Below are 17,454 nucleotides of genomic sequence, written 5' to 3'. Positions count from 1 at the left end.
TCCCCGCCTCTCTGGTGGTGGTTACCACCCCCACCCACACCCATACCTGAGCATGGCACTCCCCGAATGGACTCTCCAGCAGCTGGTGGCACACATCCTGGGCTTCAGCTTCCAGCTGGCCAGCCTCCATGCCTGCCTCTGTGCCTCTCACAGGGTCCTCACAGCCCTGGGCCACTTCCACTGCATCCAGACACCCAGGCTAGAGACCATTAGAGTCAGGTTAATGGGCTGGGATGAGGGACATTGACCAGGACACCAGGAAAGTGGCTACTACCCTCATGGCTGCTTCAAGTCCCCATTGTCATGGCCACCAGCCCAGACATCCTGAAGCTTTTGGGGGCAACAAAGTTGTACGCCTGGGTAGGGTGTGGGCGAGTTGGGGTCCCATCAACCCACAGGCAAGAGATTTGATAACCCAAACTGGTCAGTGACCAGGTCACTGAGTGTGTCCCCTGGGTGGTCAGTTCACCCCAATGCCATGAGCAGCACCTTAAATTCCACGGGACTCAGAGCCTTCCCCGGACCAAGGATCTGGGAGAGGGCCAGGCCTAGTCCCAGAGAAAAAGCCAGTGATGAAGACAGACAGCAGAGGCTTGAAGATGTCAGAGAAGCCAGGAGTGGGGGGCCAACTGGGGAGCAGGGCAGGGAGCCCAGGCTCCCCGAGGGCTGCAGTCTCACCTCTGAATCAGGGAGCCTCCAGGAATTCCCAAAGGTGGCAGCTAACACAGCCAGTCTCCCTCCTGGCTCCAGGAAGTCATCTGGGGAAGGGTGAGGCAGAGTGCTGTGTCTGGGGTCTCCAGTCTCTCCTTCCCTCCTAAACCAGCAACCAAGTCACGCCCACTTACCCTCAGGCCGGCCGCTGTAGACCCCACAGAGACCTTGAGTTTGTCCCTGGAGCTCGTAGTCCACAGAAACGGAGACTGAACCGGACCTGTCCAGCTGCACAACGACCCCCAGGCCCCCCGACAACACCAGCCAGTCCCCTTGCCATTGCAGGCTCAGCCCTGGGCAGGAGATGGAAGGAGTCACACTCCCCACTCTTCCCACCATGACACCAAGGCTCAGACTGCTGGGGAAGGAGAGGAGATGGAATTCTTAGAATTCGAGAGAGCTCTGCACTTGACACCCTTTAAAGGAGAAGCGATTGGTTTCCCGTCGAAACTGTCCTTGAGAATTTCATGGACACTACCGACGCTCTCATAAGTAAACTACAAAGCTCACATGTGCGCGCACACAACTCCACCCACTTCACTTCATGGACTGAAAACCAGGGCAAAAGTTCTGGTGGGACAGAGACCCGTCTAGTAGCTCCAAAGCCCTTCCTCACAGCACTGGTAGAGGGGGGTGGGGGGAACTGAGACTCAAAGAGGTTTTTGTTTTTTCTTTTCTGAAGATGTTACTTTGTTTAAGTTTATTTATTCATTGTGAGGGAGAGAAAGAGAGAGAGCGAGAGAGCGCATGAGCAGGGGGAAGGGGCGGAGGGCTATCAGTGCAGAGCCCCATGCAAGGCTCCCTCTGTCGGAACCATGAGATCAAGACCTGAGCCAAGATCAAGAGTTGGACACTTAACCAACTGAGGCACCCAGGCGCCCCAAGATTTTATTTTTAAGTAATCTCTACATCCAACATGGGGCTCGAACTCACAACCCTGAGATCAAGAGTCCCATGGCAGCCAGGTACCCCCAAGACCCAAAGAGGTTAAGCAGAGGTACTTGCCCCAAGCCACACTGTGAGGGGATGAGTGGGGGTGGCTTGCAGGAGAGGCTTGTGGGAGACGAGGTCTTGGCCCCTCAGCAGCCTCCCTCATTTCCAAATACTGCCCAACAGTAATGGGGGTGGAGCAGCAGGCTCCCACCCAACTGCCCCTTTTGCTGTCCCCTGCTCTGGGGGATAGGCAGACTGTCCCAGGGGAACAAATGGGGCCCTGGGCAGTCTCCTGCTCCCCACAGCTCCCTTACCCTGGAGCAGCCGAGACTCCCCATCAGGTATCAGCTGCCCATTCACAGAGACATTTTTACCCTGGATCAGCACCTCCTCGGGTCCCATCATTACCCGGGCCTTTGGGGAGACACAGAGCGGAAGAGGTGTTCAGTGGCTCACCTTCCCCTGTGTCCAGCTCCCTCCCTGTGGTCTTCCCTCCCTCCCTCCCTCCCTCTCTCCCTCCCTCCCTCACCAGCTGACAGTGCCCAGGTTGGGGGCAATGCCCCCTGGGCGTGAGGTGGACAGCCCAGGTGGAATCAGCAGCGCCCGCCAGCAGGTAAGTGCAGCGGCCCAGGAAGTGGTAGTGACGCCCGTCAAAGGTTCGGTAGTGGAAGCCTGACCAGGTGGTGCAGGTGGCCGCAGGCTGCTGGCGCTGGCTCCAGAACTGGGCCACGGCCCCCACCAGGGGCTGCAGGGAGGCTGGAGAGGGAGCGCTGCCTGGAGGAGATACACCGACTGTGAGTCTCTGAGTGTGAAGGTAGGAGGGTGAAGGAGGAGGAGGACGCGGGGCTTCTCCCAGAGTGGGAGGCAGGTGGAGAGTTCATGGTCCCTCTGGTGGGCCAGGATGGGAGGTGACTCATCTGAGAGCACAGGGGAGTGGGCAGGGGCCCTGCAGGAAGGCCCAGAGCTCCAGAAATCTATGTGGTAGCCCTTGCAGGGGGAGAAAGTGGTGGCCAGGACCACAGACCCACCTGGGAGGTGTCGGCCAGGGCAGCTGAGGCAGGCCTGGGAGCTGCCATCCCGCCAGCTGTGTCCCCAAGGCCAAGCACAGCACTCCTCCAGGCTTCCCGCAGATGCATTAGCTGAGCCTGCCTGCAGCTGGCACTGCTGCGTGGCAAAGCAGTGGCCCCCAGGGCTGGCTTCTGCAAGGGCTGCGGTGGATAGAGGGAGAGAATGGGGCGGCCCAGACAGTCAGCCTGGGCCCAGCTTCCCTCCCCAGGCAGCCTCCATGAAACCACAGATCTGGGCAAAGAGCAGGTGCTTACCCAGAGTGCAGTGTGTGCCCCCCCAGCCTGGGCAGCAAGCCGTCACTGTCCGGTTCCTTGCAGCAGGCCGGGTTTCTGGGGGCCTGGGTCCACCAAGCAGGCAGCAGAGAGAAGATGTTAATTATTCAGCCCAGCCCCTTCCCTGTCCCTGAGAATGGCCTGGGACATTTCATCTGGTCACCTATTCTCTGAGTGGCTTTCTCATATAATTTCCCTTCCTGGTCTTGATTTCCCCTTGTGCAATGTGAGAGTGCTATTGGGAAGGCAGACTGGAGGGTAGGCACAAGGAGCAGACATCGTGCCTCCCTGCTCTGCCTGCTCCCCTCGTCACCTGTCCCCAGCCCCACACCCTGCACTCTTCCTGAGCCCAGCCAGACCCACTTCCCAAATGCCTGCTTCTCCAGGGCACCACCCAGTTCACCTTCTCCCCCACCCCCAGGATGTTGACTCCCTGCTGCTCAGCGGCCAGCCCAGACTCCAACCCTCACTCACTTGTAGATGGGACAGAGCCCTGCAGGTCCGCTCCGGGACTCGCTCCGGGACAGGTCGAGTCGCCAGCCCAGGCGCTGGTAATGGTAGAGGCTGGTGCAAGGCACCAGGCCCTCCTGGCGGGGGGTCACTTCCTCCTCCACCAGGAAGGTTTCTGTCCGCTCGCACCACCGCCTGCCCACAGATGGGGAATGACAGCCACTGCCCCCAGCCCTTCTGCTGCCAAGAAGCCCTGCCCACAGAAGAGTTAGTGAACTGAAGAGGAGGCTGGGTGGGAGTAAGAAGCAGAGGGGAGGGGAGTCGGGCTGCCCCAGAGGGTCCTGTTCATGAGACAGAAGAAAAGGATCTTAGAGGGGCCCCAGGCTGGACTGCTCACCCGTTAGCCAATGCCCATGCCATCCCAAAGAGGAGGGCAGGGAGCAGCATAATGCTCCCCCCACGTCACCTCTGGGGGACTAAGAGGCTTGGGCTTGGGGAAGGTGACGGCTGTGGCCAGTGAGCAGAAAGGCCAGTGCTGGCCTTCCCCGCCCCACACCACGGTCTACTTCAGCCGGGCGTCAATGTGTCCAAGGCAGCCCAGACAGTGACAGCGAGGCCCATGGGACTGGGGAAGCTTTATCTCAGCCCCATGCCCTGGGGCACCAGCTGCTCGGAACCAGATTGGACCTGCCTGCGCATTGCACAATCCCCTCAGAGGCCAGTTCTCCCTGGAAACAGTCCCCTTCCGGCCCTTGTGTGTGTGTGTGTGTGTGTGTGTGTGTGTGTGTGTGTGAGCTCAGTGGGGGAGTGCATGTGCCCCAGGCCACACAGCCAGACACTCGGAGCCTCTGATATTTTTCCACCCTCAGGCTGTACCACAAATTAACGTGGACTCTGGACAAGCCACCCTCTCTTTCTGAGCCATAATTTCCTTGCTAATAAAAAATTCAGGGGCTTCCCAGGGATGCTTGGGTGGGACTCAGGGGCTCTACTTTGATATTGTGTACGTGCACATTTCTGAGGATAGTTCCTTAACTGTAAATTAAATTCTCAAGAGGAACTATGACCCCACAAAATGGTTAAGAGTTATTGTGCCAAATGACTGATATGGTCTTCCAGCCCTAAAATTCTGATTTTATGAGTCTCTCCCTGCCCCCTTTCCTGCGTCTTCCTGCCCTCTCTCCCACTAAGCACCCGTGAAGCCTGGACCAGTGAACAGAAGGGGCTGAGTTTCCAGGCTGGTTCGACTGTGCGGAGATAGGGGGAGAATATGTGCCCTTTTCTCAGTGATCTGACTTCTTACTGGGGGTGATTATGTGTGGCTGGCTGGGTTCACCTTTCACCCTGGTCTCCTAAGAGAGTCTCCTAGGGTCCAGAATCAGGAAGCCTGGGCAGGGGAGCACAGCAAGCCTCAGGGAGGAGTGGAGGAGCGGCTTGGGTAGGAAGTAGGGAGGAGGGGTAGGAGACAGAAGGGGCTGGAAGCCAGCCCCCCAGCCCTGGGGGCAAGGCAGCCGGATGGGGATAATCTGAGCATCCGGTTGGGGCAGCAGGTGGCCTGGGTGAATCCTGGTTACTTCTTGGTTACCAGCTCCCAGGACACCAAGGCTGGAATGTGGCCTGGGCCTTAGATTCCATCCCCTGGGCCTTAGATTCCCCCCCTGCTGTCCCACTGAGCATCTCACACAGTTACCCCACCTGGGGCGAGGAGGCTGCTGGGAACCAGAGCCATGCTAGGCATTTCTCCTGGGCCCACCATTGGTCCTGTAGCCCAAAGAGGGTTCAGAGTTCCTCAGGGATCTCTCAGTGGGGTGCTCAGAAAAGACCAGGGCCCGGCCACGGACATGTTTCTGTTCCCAGTCTCTCACACATGTATCCTATACACTCTCCCCCTGCTGCTTCCCATGCTTATACCCCTGATGCAGGTCTCACAAGGGCAGACAGGTGCTCATGCCCCACCCTAGCACACAGTGACACATTCTACTCCCAGGGCCATGAGCGGGCTAGGCACTGACTCCTGAAGCAGCCCATCCAGGAGGTCAGAGAGTGTTTCCCAGCTGATTCCAAGATGCCCCCTGCTCTTCAGGTGCCACCCGCTCCCACGACTCTCCTAAACATCACCCATATTGACGGTGTCCCTGCTGTGTGCCGTGCTTCTCTTCCAAGGACTACATTCCCAGCTTTGGATTCTAACCACAGCTGATGAGGCTGCGCTTGGATTGGAAAAAGAAACCCAAGTCACAATCCCCCTTTCCCCTAAAGGGGGCAGGAGGGAGAAAGTTGGAAGCCAGGGGAGATTGGAGAAAGAGATTAGGGAGAGGGCGCCTGGAATAACCAGCCCACGTTTCAGCTCCTGGAGCACAGGATGTGAGGAGCTTTCAGGAAGAGTCAGGTGCCCGGGTGGCAAGGCCAAAGAAAAACATCATAACCCGGGGCAGGGACCCCCAAGTCCCTCCAGGAGCGGGATCTGAGGGCTGAGGGCATCCCTCCACACCTAACTGGTACAGGTTTCCAGGCCAGGAGGAGGGCCAGCCCCCACCCCGCCCAAAGAACTCTTCCCCACTCGGCAGCCCCCTCCCCCCGGACCCCGCCCTCGAAGTCCCCGCCCAGCCCCACTCCCGCCTCACCCCCTGGTGCCTGCGATCCAGCCCCGCCTTCTCCCTGGGGACCTGGCTCAAAGCCCCCACCCCAATTTCTACTTCAAAAGGCCCGTTCTCCGCAGCCACTGGGGCCCAGCTCAGTCTCCTTCGGCCACCCCTCGCTGCCCCAAGGGACCCGGATCGCGACGCGGGTGTCGGACCGGGTCCCCCGAAATCAGGGTCCGTGGTTGTGGCTCCGTGTGGACCCAGGTGGAATCTGGGTCAAGAGCAGGGGCGGGTCGGAGTTTCCCAGACCAACCCCACAGACCGACAGTCCGTGGACTCAATCCCACAGCGAGGCGCCGCGCTGACACGCTCCCGGGGGGCACTCGCGATTCAAAGACAGCAACGCACTCCCTGGCTCCCCTCCCCCGAGCACGCCCCCTCCTCTCCCCCTCCCCAACTCCTCACCGCACCCCCTCCCCCCGCGCTCCACCTTTCCCCTGGCTCCTCCCTCGGCGCCTGTGAGCACCCTCCCTCGCAGCCCGCTTGCCCTTCCTCCCTGCCTCCTCTCCCTCCTCCACCCCCTCCCCCCGCACTCCTCCCTTCCCTTCCCCCTCTTCCCTCCCCCCCCCCTTCCTAGGCTTCCACTTTCCATCACCTCCTCGGGGCCGTCGTCCTTCCGCACCGTCACCTGCCCGCCTAACCCGGCTGTGCGCCCTCCCGCGACCCCACTCCAGCACACCCCGGCCCCTACCTCCCCCACGGGGCGCCCCGCAGCTCCCCTCCCGCTTCCGCGCTCCCCTCCCCCCTGCCGGGCGCCGCTTCCCCGCTCCCGCTCCCTCCGCGTCTTTTCCTCTCCCCTCCCCGCGAAGTTTCAGGGCTGTCAGTCTGTCAGTCTTTCGGGCGGTCGGCACCCGAGCTACAGGCAGCGGGCGCCATTGCGAGCAGAGCCGGCTGGGGCAGGAGGCCGGGGCGCCTGGGTCCCGCCAGCAGCGGGGACACCCGACCAGCCAGCCCGCCAGGTACGGGCCGTGGAGGCGCCCAGCGGCAGACGGCTCCGCCTGCTTCCCCTTCTACACCGACACTCAGTCACTGCCCGCTCCGCGCAGGTGACAGCCCCGGGGGTGGGGGCGCTGCGAGCGCCGGAGGGGGTGGGGTGGAGTTGGGGGGAAAGAAGGGGCAGGGGAGGGGCAGGGGCTGGAGAGGGGAGGGGATGAGACTGGGGAGCGAGGGCCTGGCTTGGGGGGTGGTGATGGTAGTGGAGAAAAGAAGGAAGACCGGGGATCTGGAGGGAGGGGCGGAGGCTGGGGTGAGGGCGCCCGGTGGGAGTCCGGTGGGAAAGGGGGGGGGGAGGGGGGAGGCTCGCGAGGGGAAGTCTCCGGAAAGAGGAGAGGGAGTGTGGGAGGGGGCCGGGGGGGGAAGGGGGGCGACGAGGCACAGGGGTCGGGCAGTCGGGGAGGGGCGGGAGAGAAGGGCGCTGACAGGTGAGCCCGGGGAGGGGCCGGGAGGTGGACTGAAGAGGCTCTAGGGAACAAACGGAGGCGGGGAGGTGGGGCGGGAGGGGTCTAGTCGAGAGGAAAACTTGAGGGGGGGGGAGGTAGAAGTCAGAGGGGAGCAGAAATGGGGAAGGGACCCACTGAGAGAGAGGGGAGGGAAGCGGAGGTGTGTGGGGAGGCAGGGGTGGGGAGGAGGAGGGTCAGTGCGAGGGTCCTGAGCCAGCGGTAAGCCGCAGACGCCCCGGGCTCGGGGGAGCCTGGGGACAAGGGTGGGAGCTCGGGGAGCGGACTGGAAGGGGGAGGGGAAGAGCGGTTCTAGGGACTGGGGACCGGGAGGGTAGGGAAGCGAGAGCCTGCTGGGGAGGCAAAGGGGGAAGGGAGACGGGGGCCTCGGAGGGGAAGGCGAGCTGCAGGAGGGAGGGATGGAGGGAGGGAGGAGGATGGTGTGGGGAGAGGGGAGGAGGGCTGGGGAGGGGGGGAAGAGGAGGGAGGGAACTGAGGTGAAGAGAGGAAAGGAGAAGGAAGGGAAACCAGAGTGGGGGAGGAGAGGGAGAGGGGAGGGGAGTGCGGGGTGAGGGAGAAAAGCGGGGAGGAGGAGGGCGGCGTTGGGGAGGAAGGAAAAGAGGAGGGGGAAAGGAAGGGAGAGGGTGTGCAGCCGGGGAGGGGGATGGAGCCTCGGGGAGAACCAGGAGGGAAGGGAAAGGCAGCTCTGAGCCGGGGGAGGAGGAGGGGAGCCCTGTCGCGGAGAATGCCCGGAGCTGAGGGTCAGGGGGCGGTGGCTGGGGAGGGCCTACCGGAGGGGGCCGGGAGGGGCTGGCCCGGCTGTGAGCAGGGGGAGGAGCCGGAGGGGCGGGGCAGGGGGCGGATCCGGGGAGCCAGCCAGCTTCGGTGGGGAGAGAGGGCGGAAGGCAGAGGGAGCCGGAGAAGGGAGGGGCAGAGGGAAGGCTGCCAGAAATGGGGGGGGTGGGGGAGGGTAGTCTGCTGGGGGAGGGGCAGGGAACCCGCCGGGGGAGGAGCATTGAAGGGGCTCGGGGGCGGGGTGTCCCTGCCAGGGAAGCCCTGAGGGGGAGGGCGGTGGTTTTGAGGTAGGGTTTTGGGGAGAGGAAGCCGGAGCCATTTCCTGCCTTCAGCAAAGACCCTCCTCAGAGGGCCTCCCCCACCAGTTGCCCAATGGTGACACTCACCTCCGCCCCCCACTCCCCACCCCGCGGCTGGCTCCTATTTCACCAGCTCCCGCAGTGACAGCTGGAGGGCCCAGGAGATGAAGTTCCCGACTCCCCACCCTGGTCTTCCACTCCCCACCCTCTGCGCTGAGAATCGATTGATTCCTGAAGTCCCCAGGCAAGGGCACTGTGGCGTGGGGAGCACTGGAGGGCTGGGCCTGGTTCAGAGACCCGCCAGGTGAGGGTGGGGGTGCCGCTGATTTCTAGAGCCCACCAGAGCTTGCAGAAATGGCTTCAAGGCCTTCTCCTCAGCCTTCAAAGATCTCTTTGCTTTCTGAAACCCATCTTCCCTCTTTCCCCTTTACCAGTACTTGGGGACATCACCTTTGGAGCTCCTGGGATAGCTGATGGGGAGAGGTTGGGCAGAGCCAGGGCCCAGGTGGAGGCTATCCAGAGAAGAATGTGAACAAGGATGTGTTCTCTCCTTAGGGTCCGTGGCCTGCTCCCCCAGGAGGAGCTACCCTGGGTTGCCATGAGAGAGACCTTTGAGGCCCTCAGCTCCCTGGGTGAGCTAGCAGCACTCGAGGAACTTGGGTGGTGGGAGGCAGGATTCAGGGGCATGCTAGGCCCGCTGCGTCCCTACAGTTCAGACTGCAACCCTGAGACCCCAGGGACCAGTGGCGGCCTTTAGGGCAGCAGCCTTTTCCGTTTTACCAGGGTATATTTGAATGCCTGGCCCTGTGGAGGTTGTGTGGGACTGCGTGCATACATGTGCACTCAACAGAGCACAGATATTTAGATCTATTATCTCTTCCTTCACCTGCCCTTGACTCAATGCAAAGGGGCTGAGGTGGATACCTGGCCAGGCTGCTGGGGAGCCTGTCTATCCCCTGTCATGCCGGCTAGAGACCCTACCTTCCTGGGCAAGTTGGAAAAAGCCCCTTGGCTTTTGGGGGAAGGGGGAGAGCCCCTTTCTTTGTCTCCTGTTCTGTACTGAATGTTTTACCTAGTCCTATCCTTCCACCTGTAACAGGGTTCTCTGTGGGACAGCCTGAGATGGCCCCCCAAAGTGAGCCTGGGGAAGGGTCCCATAATACCCAGGAGCAGATGTCCCCTCCCAGGGAAGACAGCGTGCTGGGCACATGCTCAGGTAAGTAGGTGGGGGACCATGAACAGTGGCTCAGGTAGAATTTACCTTTCCTTCTTCAAGTGCCAGGATGCTATTCTCGTTATTTGGAAAACCTCAGTGACCAAATAGACAAAGATCCCTACCTTCAGGGAGCTTATCCTAATGAGGCCAGAGAGTCAGCAAACAAATATAAAAATAAGTGTACTTATAAAGTACAGCACACATATAGCACATATCAGAAGGGGATATGTGCTGGGGGCGGGGGGGGGGGGGGCAGGGAGGGAGCCTGAGGTGGGGGTGGGGCAGGCTGCAGGATTAAATAGTGAGAGTGAGAGGAGGCCCCACTGGGAAGTGAGATTTGAGCAAGATTTGGAAGAGGTGAGGGAGGTGGCTGCCTAAAGCAGGCCTGTGTCTGGCTTTTTGACATTCTGATCTTCTGCAATGATTTGCCTGGAACTCGGGTCCATCTGGTGGGTCTGCGGCCCTCCTCCTAAGATCCTCCTGTAAGCCTCAGGGTAGCAACCTTTCCTTGCTTCCACTGTCTCACACACATATTCCAGAAGCTCCTCACAGCTGTGGCTCTTGCAACCCGCACAGCCTTTGCAGCTGCTGCAGCTGCCCTGCTTGGAGGAACCAGAGGCTGCCCCCCACCCCCTCCCTTGCCTGGGGCAGCTGGGAATTCAGTCCCTGCAGGTAGGATGTGGGACACAATCCTGCCAGTCAGGCTGGGACTGGGGTTTCAAAAGCCCCCGCTTGATAGCACCGGTGGGGACCTCTGTCCATCTGTGATGTCTCTGGAGTCCTTGAGGTGGCCTGTTCTCTGCCAGGGCACGAGGCCCCCAGACCAGAGGAAGGTGCCCAAACTGAAGAAGCTGAAGCTCCCTGCAGAGGAGGCCAGGCATGTGCACCACAGAAGGCTGAGCCCCCGAGCTCCTGCCCAGGTGAGTCCTCCCACTTCTCGAGCCCGCCAGGGGCCCAGGCAGAGGGGACAGGGGACTTGTAAACTCCCGGGCTGGTCTCTGATGAGGCGGCCACTCCAGCCCCTTCCAACCTAAGATGAATTAGTTCCTGGCACCTTTCTGCTGCAGAGCCTCAGCCCCCAGAGAGAGGTCCACATCACAGACAACAGAAATCAGCGAGGCTGGTCACCCAGAGAAACTGACCCTCGCCTCAACATCCTCCGGAAGTCTTAACTTGCCCTCCTACCTCCCCCTAAGTGCCTACTTGTGGATGACTTAAATTACCGTTTACTTGAAGACATTGTCCCGGACAGGCTCCTTCCCCCAAATCTCCACTGATCTCAGTGGACCCAAATGCTCCAAATATGTTGTCCCAGAGTCATCCCCCCCATACCCAGGGCGATCAAACAGCTGATTCTCTCTCCACAATACTGCCATCACGCCCTTCCGCCACCACCAAACTTACCGCCTCCCGCCTGAGTGATGTCCTTTATTCCATATTCCAGGGGTTTCTCTAGTGCCTACTAGGTCTAGGCTGTGTTAGGCAGAAGGCAAGGAGACTGCCTCTAGGCTGACACAGACCTGGTTTGAATCCTTGCTCCACATTTACTACCCGGTGATCTTAGATAGGCTACTTCACCTCCAGCCTGTTTGTTCACCTGTAAGCAGGGAAAAGAGTAACTTCGTGGCTGGTGAACAGCATATAGACAGTGTGTCATCTATAGTTGGCATTCGATAAATGGTGGCAATCCTCGCTTTTGTCAGCCACGTAAAGACACGGAACACAAGACGTCTGCCTTTCGGAAGCTACAATCTAGTTGAGATGACACTAATATGAACTAGAATAAAGGATTAAACAAATAACAATAAAGCCAGATCACAAGGAAGTGTAACAGCGTTAACAGTAAGTGCCAAAGGTGTTTACGTAAGAGATCCTCATGCGTTGGTTTGTCAAAGATTTTGTTGATTTGTGCTACATTTTGAGGGAGGTGTAGGCTAGACTTCAGCTCTGATGGGGGTGGGGTAGAGGATGGGAAAACATTCTAGGCTGAGAAGAGACTGTAACACAGAAAAGGTGACGCGTGGCTGGGATTCGAGCAGACCTGCCTGGCTGCAGGGGAGGGTTTACGTGTGGGGGTAGTGAGAAAGTTGGACTGGGGGCGGGGGGTGGGGGGGGGTGGGAGGTGAAGTTCAGATGCAGCTAGAACTTACTTTCTCCTGTTAACAACAGAGAGCTCTTGATGGTTCTTGAGTAGAAGAGTGGCATAATGAAAACGAAAGCAATATCACAATAGGATAAATAGTTGTTTGGAACTGATGGATCTGTGAAAGACACTGGGAGGAAATCTAATTGTGGCGGTTCACGTGTAACGTAACCAGTGCTCAGGCTATTACAGACCTTCAGAGCCAGACAGGAACTCAGATCATCTGGTTCAATGGTTCTTAAACAAGAATCACTTAGGGAGCTTTATTTATTAGTATTTTTTTAATGTTTATTTATTTATTTTTGAGAGAGGGCGTGAGCGGGGGAGGGGCAGAGACAGAAGGAGACAGAATCCAAAGCAGGCTCCAGGCTCTGAGCTGTCAGCACAGAGCCCCACACAGGGCTCCATCCCACGTACTGTGAGATCATGACCTGAGCCGAAGTCAGACACTTAACCGACTGAGCCACCCAGGGCCCCCCACATTGCGAGCTTTCTTTTTTTTTTTTTTTTAATTTTTTTTTAACGTTTATTTATTTTTGAGACAGAGAGAGACAAAGCATGAACAGGGGAAGGTCAGAGAGAGGGAGACACAGAATCTGAAACAGGCTCCAGGCTCTGAGCTGTCAGCACAGAGCCTGACGCGGGGGTCGAACTCACGGACCGCGAGATCATGACCTGAGCCGAAGTCGGCCGCTTAACCGACTGAGCCACCCAGGTGCCCCCACATTGCAAGCTTTAAAGAAAGAGAACAGATTCATGCACCCTGCTCCCATGGATGCATTTTGTAAAAGTCCCCAGGAGATTATTAGAAACCATGAACCAGTACAACCCTTATGCTTAAGCAAACTAGTACACCGAGCTCAAAGAGGTAACAGAGGTAAGTTAACCAAGGTCACACTAATGACTAGTGGCAGAAGAGAACCCAAGTAGACACTCCCAATCTGGGCCCTGAGCTCTTTTCTCTTGGCTGGACCATTGCAGTGCCCAAGAGAGGCAAAGTTCCAGTGGGACTCACCTCAAACCTGCTACCCCAGAGGGCCCCCCCCCCTTGCTTCTCCAGAGGTTGGCACTGTTCTCTGGTTCCCCAACTCCTGTAAACTCCATCCCCTTCGTGTCCTAAACGGGGGCTTTCCCACCTGGCCCCAGAGGCAAGAATGGAGTTAGAGGCAGGGGGAGCCTTGAGAAGCAAGAGGAAGGCAGACAGAGCTCCTCGGTGGCCACTGGAAGGGAGAGATCAAGGGAGGCTCCAAGGTGAGAGCTGAGCTTCCAAGGTTCCAACACCAGCTACTGGGAGAACAAGGCTGTAGTCCTGATGGCAGAGTCACTGGGGTAGGTCTGAGAAGGTCAGCTGTTTGGTGATAAGCCTGCTGAGCTGCAGCCAATTTGCAGGACCCCAAAGGGGGCTGGGTCTGCTCAGCTGATGGGAGACTGTGGTTCTAGAAAGGACTGGAAGGTCTGGGGTGGCCAACGCAAGCAGATGACCCCAGTGTGAAGCCTAAGGCCTGAACTTTGAGCAACATTTATATTCAGGGGGCACAAGGGTAAGCAGTGCCTTCTGCAGGGGCAGGGGAAACTCCTCAACCACATGGAGACCTAGGAGAAAGCTCCCAGGACGGGGTGGGGGACTGGAGTACCAGCGTCCCTGGCTACAGAGAACCAAGGAGGAGGACTGAAGGGTGACCTTCGGATGTGGTCGTTCCCCAGAACCTTCCAGTAGAGTGGAGAGAACAGAAGCCAGGTTTCTGGCTCCAGAAGTGCTGGAGCTTCTGGGGCTTCTGGGGCTCCAGAAGTGGTGGTCTTACTGGCAAAAAAAAAAAAAAAAAAAAAAAAAAAAAAAAAAAAATTGCATAAATAAAAGTGGGGCTTCATTGGCTCCTCTTGTCTTGACTTTTCAGGGGACGAGTGGATGATTCGCAAGGTGAAGGTGGAGGAGGAGGATCAGGAGGCAGAAGAGGAGGTCGAATGGCCCCAACACCTCTCATTACTCCCTGGCCCTTTCCCCGCGCCGGACTTGGGGCCTCTGGCCGCCGCTTACAAGCTGGAGCCGGGGGCCCCGGGGACACTGGGTGGACTGGCGCTGGTCGGGTGGGCCCCGACCTCGGAGAAGCCCTACGGCTGCGGGGAGTGCGAGCGGCGGTTCCGGGACCAGCTGACCCTGCGGCTGCATCAGAGGCTGCACCGCGGCGAGGGCCCCTGCGCCTGCCCGGACTGCGGCCGCAGCTTCACGCAGCGCGCGCACATGCTGCTGCACCAGCGCAGCCACCGCGGCGAGCGGCCTTTCCCCTGCTCCGAGTGCGACAAGCGCTTCAGCAAGAAGGCCCACCTGACCCGCCACCTGCGCACGCACACCGGCGAGCGGCCCTACCCGTGCGCCGAGTGCGGCAAGCGCTTCAGCCAGAAGATACACCTGGGCTCGCACCAGAAGACGCACACGGGCGAGCGGCCCTACCCCTGCACCGAGTGCGAGAAGCGCTTCCGCAAAAAGACGCACCTGATCCGCCATCAGCGCATCCACACCGGCGAGAGGCCCTACCAGTGCGCGCAGTGCTCGCGCAGCTTCACGCACAAGCAGCACTTGGTGCGGCATCAGAGGGTGCACGAGGCGGCCGGCCGCGCCCCGCCCTCGCCCGACGCGCCCGCCTCGCCGGGTTCCCCCGCCCCGTCCCCCACCCCGTCCCCTCCCGGACCCAAGCCTTTCTCCTGCTCCGACTGCGGCCTGAGCTTCGGCTGGAAGAAGAACCTCGCCACGCACCAGCGTCTGCACCGCAGCGAGGGGCGCCCCTTTGGCTGCGACGAGTGCGCCCTGGGTACGACCGTGGACCCCGCCGCCGCCGAGCCCTCGGCCTGCGCGCCCGGAGGCACACCGGCGACCCAGGGCGCCCCCGCGGGCGAGCGGTCCTTCTTCTGCCAGGACTGCGGGCGCGGCTTCGCCCACGGGCAGCACCTGGCGCGGCACCAGCGGGTGCACACGGGCGAGCGGCCCTTCGCCTGCCCGCAGTGCGGCCGCCGCTTCGGCTCGAGGCCCAATATGGTCGCCCACTCCCGCGCCCACAGCGGCGCCAGGCCTTTCGCCTGCGCGCAGTGCGGCCGCCGCTTCAGCCGCAAGTCGCACCTGGGCCGCCACCAGGCGGTGCACACGGGCAGCCGGCCCCACGCCTGCGCCGTCTGCGCCCGCAGCTTCAGCTCCAAGACCAACCTGGTGCGCCACCAGGCCATCCACACGGGCTCCCGCCCCTTCTCCTGCCCGCAGTGCGGCAAGAGCTTCAGCCGCAAGACCCACCTGGTGCGGCACCAGCGCATCCACGGCGAAGCCGCCCACCCGGCCTCCGACGCCGACCTCTCGGCCCCAGCCTGGCCCACTCCCACAGAGGTGGCAGCGCCCCCGCTCTTCTTCTGAGCCTGGTTCTCGTCGGGACCCTTCCTTGGCTCGCTGGTTGGAGAGACCCAGGACGGAGATCTTCTGGGCAGTGAGCACGACGGCCTGGGCCCCTGACGGCTGCTCTTCCCTCCGTCTCTTGCTGGAGAGAAGTTGGGAGAGGGTAACCGGTTTGGACACTGCGACAAAGACGGTGCTCATAACGAACCCTTGCCGGGAACAGTTCAGGCCTGAGTCCTGCGAAGACTCCCAGCAACGGACCCCATCGGAAAGCAGACATTTCTTGGACACGCCCCTACGCACACACGCGCGCTGCGCGCATGACCAAGAGCTGACTGGGTCCGGAAGCTCTACGGGAGGGGGGGGGGGGGTGGCGCGAAAGAATGGTTATCTGTGTACTTAAAGTGTCATTAAAATTAAAATAGAAGGATCCAGGGCTGTTAAATGAGCACAGGGTGGGAACCCACCACCCCACCTTAGTTCTCCCACAGAGGACCATCCCTTCCTATCCTGGGTGAGCTAAATTTAGCCAGGTGCTGGTCATGGGCGGTACCAAATGAAAATATAATATCGCTCACTGCTAAACCACTCTCCTGCTCCCTGGTTCTTACTCAAACATTTGATGGAAGAAACATTAACATAGATTTCTCATGGCAGGTGTTGACGCTAGACCTGTAGGAGATGCACAGAGGGGCCGGGTGCCCTTTGGCCATTCCCATGGAGACGGCCGGCCACCCTGGGCCCTGGAGCTCTCCCAAGGGGATCTGGAAACAGCAGCCCCACCTGCCACCCTGCCTGGCAGCGTGAGGAAGGACATCAACAGCAGACGAAGGTTGCTTTTCCATCACCATTTCCCCTAAATTCTGTCTCCATGATAGACGCTTGATCCAAACGTCTCTGTAGCTGTGCTTGTGCAACTGGGCAGGCTGGCTGGAGTGGAAGGGAAGGGTAGGATGATGGGGAACATGCTGGGCGTGGTGAAGGCTTGGGTCTGACCCCTCCTGTGCCTCTCGTAGGATTTGGGGCAGAGCATTCATTTTTCTGGGCCTCTGCTTTCTCGTTACAAGATCGTTGGTGTCGATGAGGGCTGAGGCGATTTCCATCACCAAAAACAATCCTAGCAAATACTTATCGGGTGCCTACGACGTGTTGAGCACTACACTGGGCACTGGGAAACAATACTAAGCAAGACAGACAAACTTGCAGGAAACGTAAGAATTCTAGGGTAAGGTGAGCCCAGAGGGCTTTGGGAGCACGTGGTGAGGGCATCCAAGACACCTGGGAAGGTCCAAAATGTAGCAAAGGTCAAGGGAGGTTTGCAAGAGGAGGACACCTCTAACGCGAGGCCTGAAGAATGAGCACGAGTTGCCAGATGAAGGTGGAGGTTGGAGAGGACAGTGTATGCAGAGGTCCAAAGCCCAGCACAGCCAGAGCATAGAATGAGCATTGAAGGAGAGGCCCGAGAAAGAGAGGATGAGCAGACTAGGAAAGCCTTTAGCACAGATGAGAGAGTTCAGACTTTATCCAGGGGCAGTGGGTGCCGTGGAGGGGGTTTAGGCAGGACAGGAATAGGATGACATTTACATGGATGCATTAAAATTTTTTTTTCTTAACATTTATTTATTATCGAGAGACGGAGCATGAGCAGGGAAGGGGCAAAGAGAGGAGAAGACACAGAATCCGAAGCAGGTTCCAGTCTCTGAGCTGTCAGCACAGAGCTCAATGCGGGGCTTGAACTCACAAACCGCGAGATCGCAGCCTGAGGTTGGGCACTTAACTGACTGAGCCACCCAGGCACCCCCACATGGATGCGTTTTAGATGGCTACCTGTAGAGGATGGGCTGGCTGGAGGGGACGAGACTCGAGACCTGCACATTAGCAATCCAGGTGACAGGTGCTGGTGACTGTGGACCATGCTATGTCAGAAGGGATGAAGAGAAGTAAAAGATTAAAGAGACATTTACCAAGCAGCTGGTGCAGGGTGTGTCGACCAGTGTGGAGAGGAGGGAGGTGGAGGGCGGTGATGTTGACCTGATTTCTGCTTGATGACTGACTACCCTACAGCAGCATTCCCCTGAGGTGGGCAACACTGGAGGAGGAACAGTTTTGTACT

The 17,454-nt window shown here is 59.4% G+C and overlaps 2 protein-coding genes across 4 annotated transcripts in view; one reads left to right on the top strand and one right to left on the bottom strand.

The window, feature by feature from the left end:
* LOC122213240 (SCO-spondin-like) overlaps window positions 1–6,952 on the bottom strand; it is a 56,897-nt gene extending 49,945 nt beyond the window's left edge. The window contains exons 1-10 of the mRNA XM_042927364.1: window positions 6,928–6,952; window positions 5,125–5,195; window positions 3,459–3,775; window positions 2,967–3,049; window positions 2,673–2,852; window positions 2,174–2,418; window positions 1,959–2,058; window positions 846–1,004; window positions 679–758; window positions 47–199 (exon numbers count right to left, since the gene is read on the bottom strand). Coding sequence (XP_042783298.1) covers window positions 47–199; window positions 679–758; window positions 846–1,004; window positions 1,959–2,058; window positions 2,174–2,418; window positions 2,673–2,852; window positions 2,967–3,049; window positions 3,459–3,775; window positions 5,125–5,195; window positions 6,928–6,952 — 1,413 coding nt within the window. The remainder of the gene's footprint in view (window positions 1–46; window positions 200–678; window positions 759–845; window positions 1,005–1,958; window positions 2,059–2,173; window positions 2,419–2,672; window positions 2,853–2,966; window positions 3,050–3,458; window positions 3,776–5,124; window positions 5,196–6,927) is intronic.
* On the top strand, window positions 6,830–15,702 carry ZNF467 (zinc finger protein 467). Of its 3 annotated transcripts, none has more exons than XM_042927003.1 (6): window positions 6,830–7,035; window positions 9,162–9,238; window positions 9,706–9,822; window positions 10,399–10,494; window positions 10,629–10,742; window positions 13,861–15,702. In XM_042927003.1, exons 2-6 carry the CDS (start codon window positions 9,205–9,207, stop codon window positions 15,360–15,362), a joined length of 1,863 nt encoding a protein of 620 aa, XP_042782937.1. In that variant the 5' UTR covers window positions 6,830–7,035; window positions 9,162–9,204; the 3' UTR covers window positions 15,363–15,702. The 3 variants fall into 3 exon arrangements, with proteins under 3 accessions (XP_042782937.1, XP_042782936.1, XP_042782935.1); XM_042927002.1 differs by having other exon boundaries at window positions 6,830–7,122; XM_042927001.1 differs by lacking the exon at window positions 10,399–10,494 and adding an exon at window positions 8,740–8,850 and having other exon boundaries at window positions 6,830–7,122.
* The last annotated feature ends 1,752 nt before the right edge of the window (window positions 15,703–17,454 follow it).

Source organism: Panthera leo, chromosome A2 (genome assembly GCF_018350215.1).
Source record: "Panthera leo isolate Ple1 chromosome A2, P.leo_Ple1_pat1.1, whole genome shotgun sequence".
In the NCBI taxonomy this organism is placed as follows: domain Eukaryota; kingdom Metazoa; phylum Chordata; class Mammalia; order Carnivora; family Felidae; genus Panthera; species Panthera leo.
Note: the sequence above shows the minus strand (reverse complement) of the source record. Positions and strands in the feature narration are given on the sequence as shown.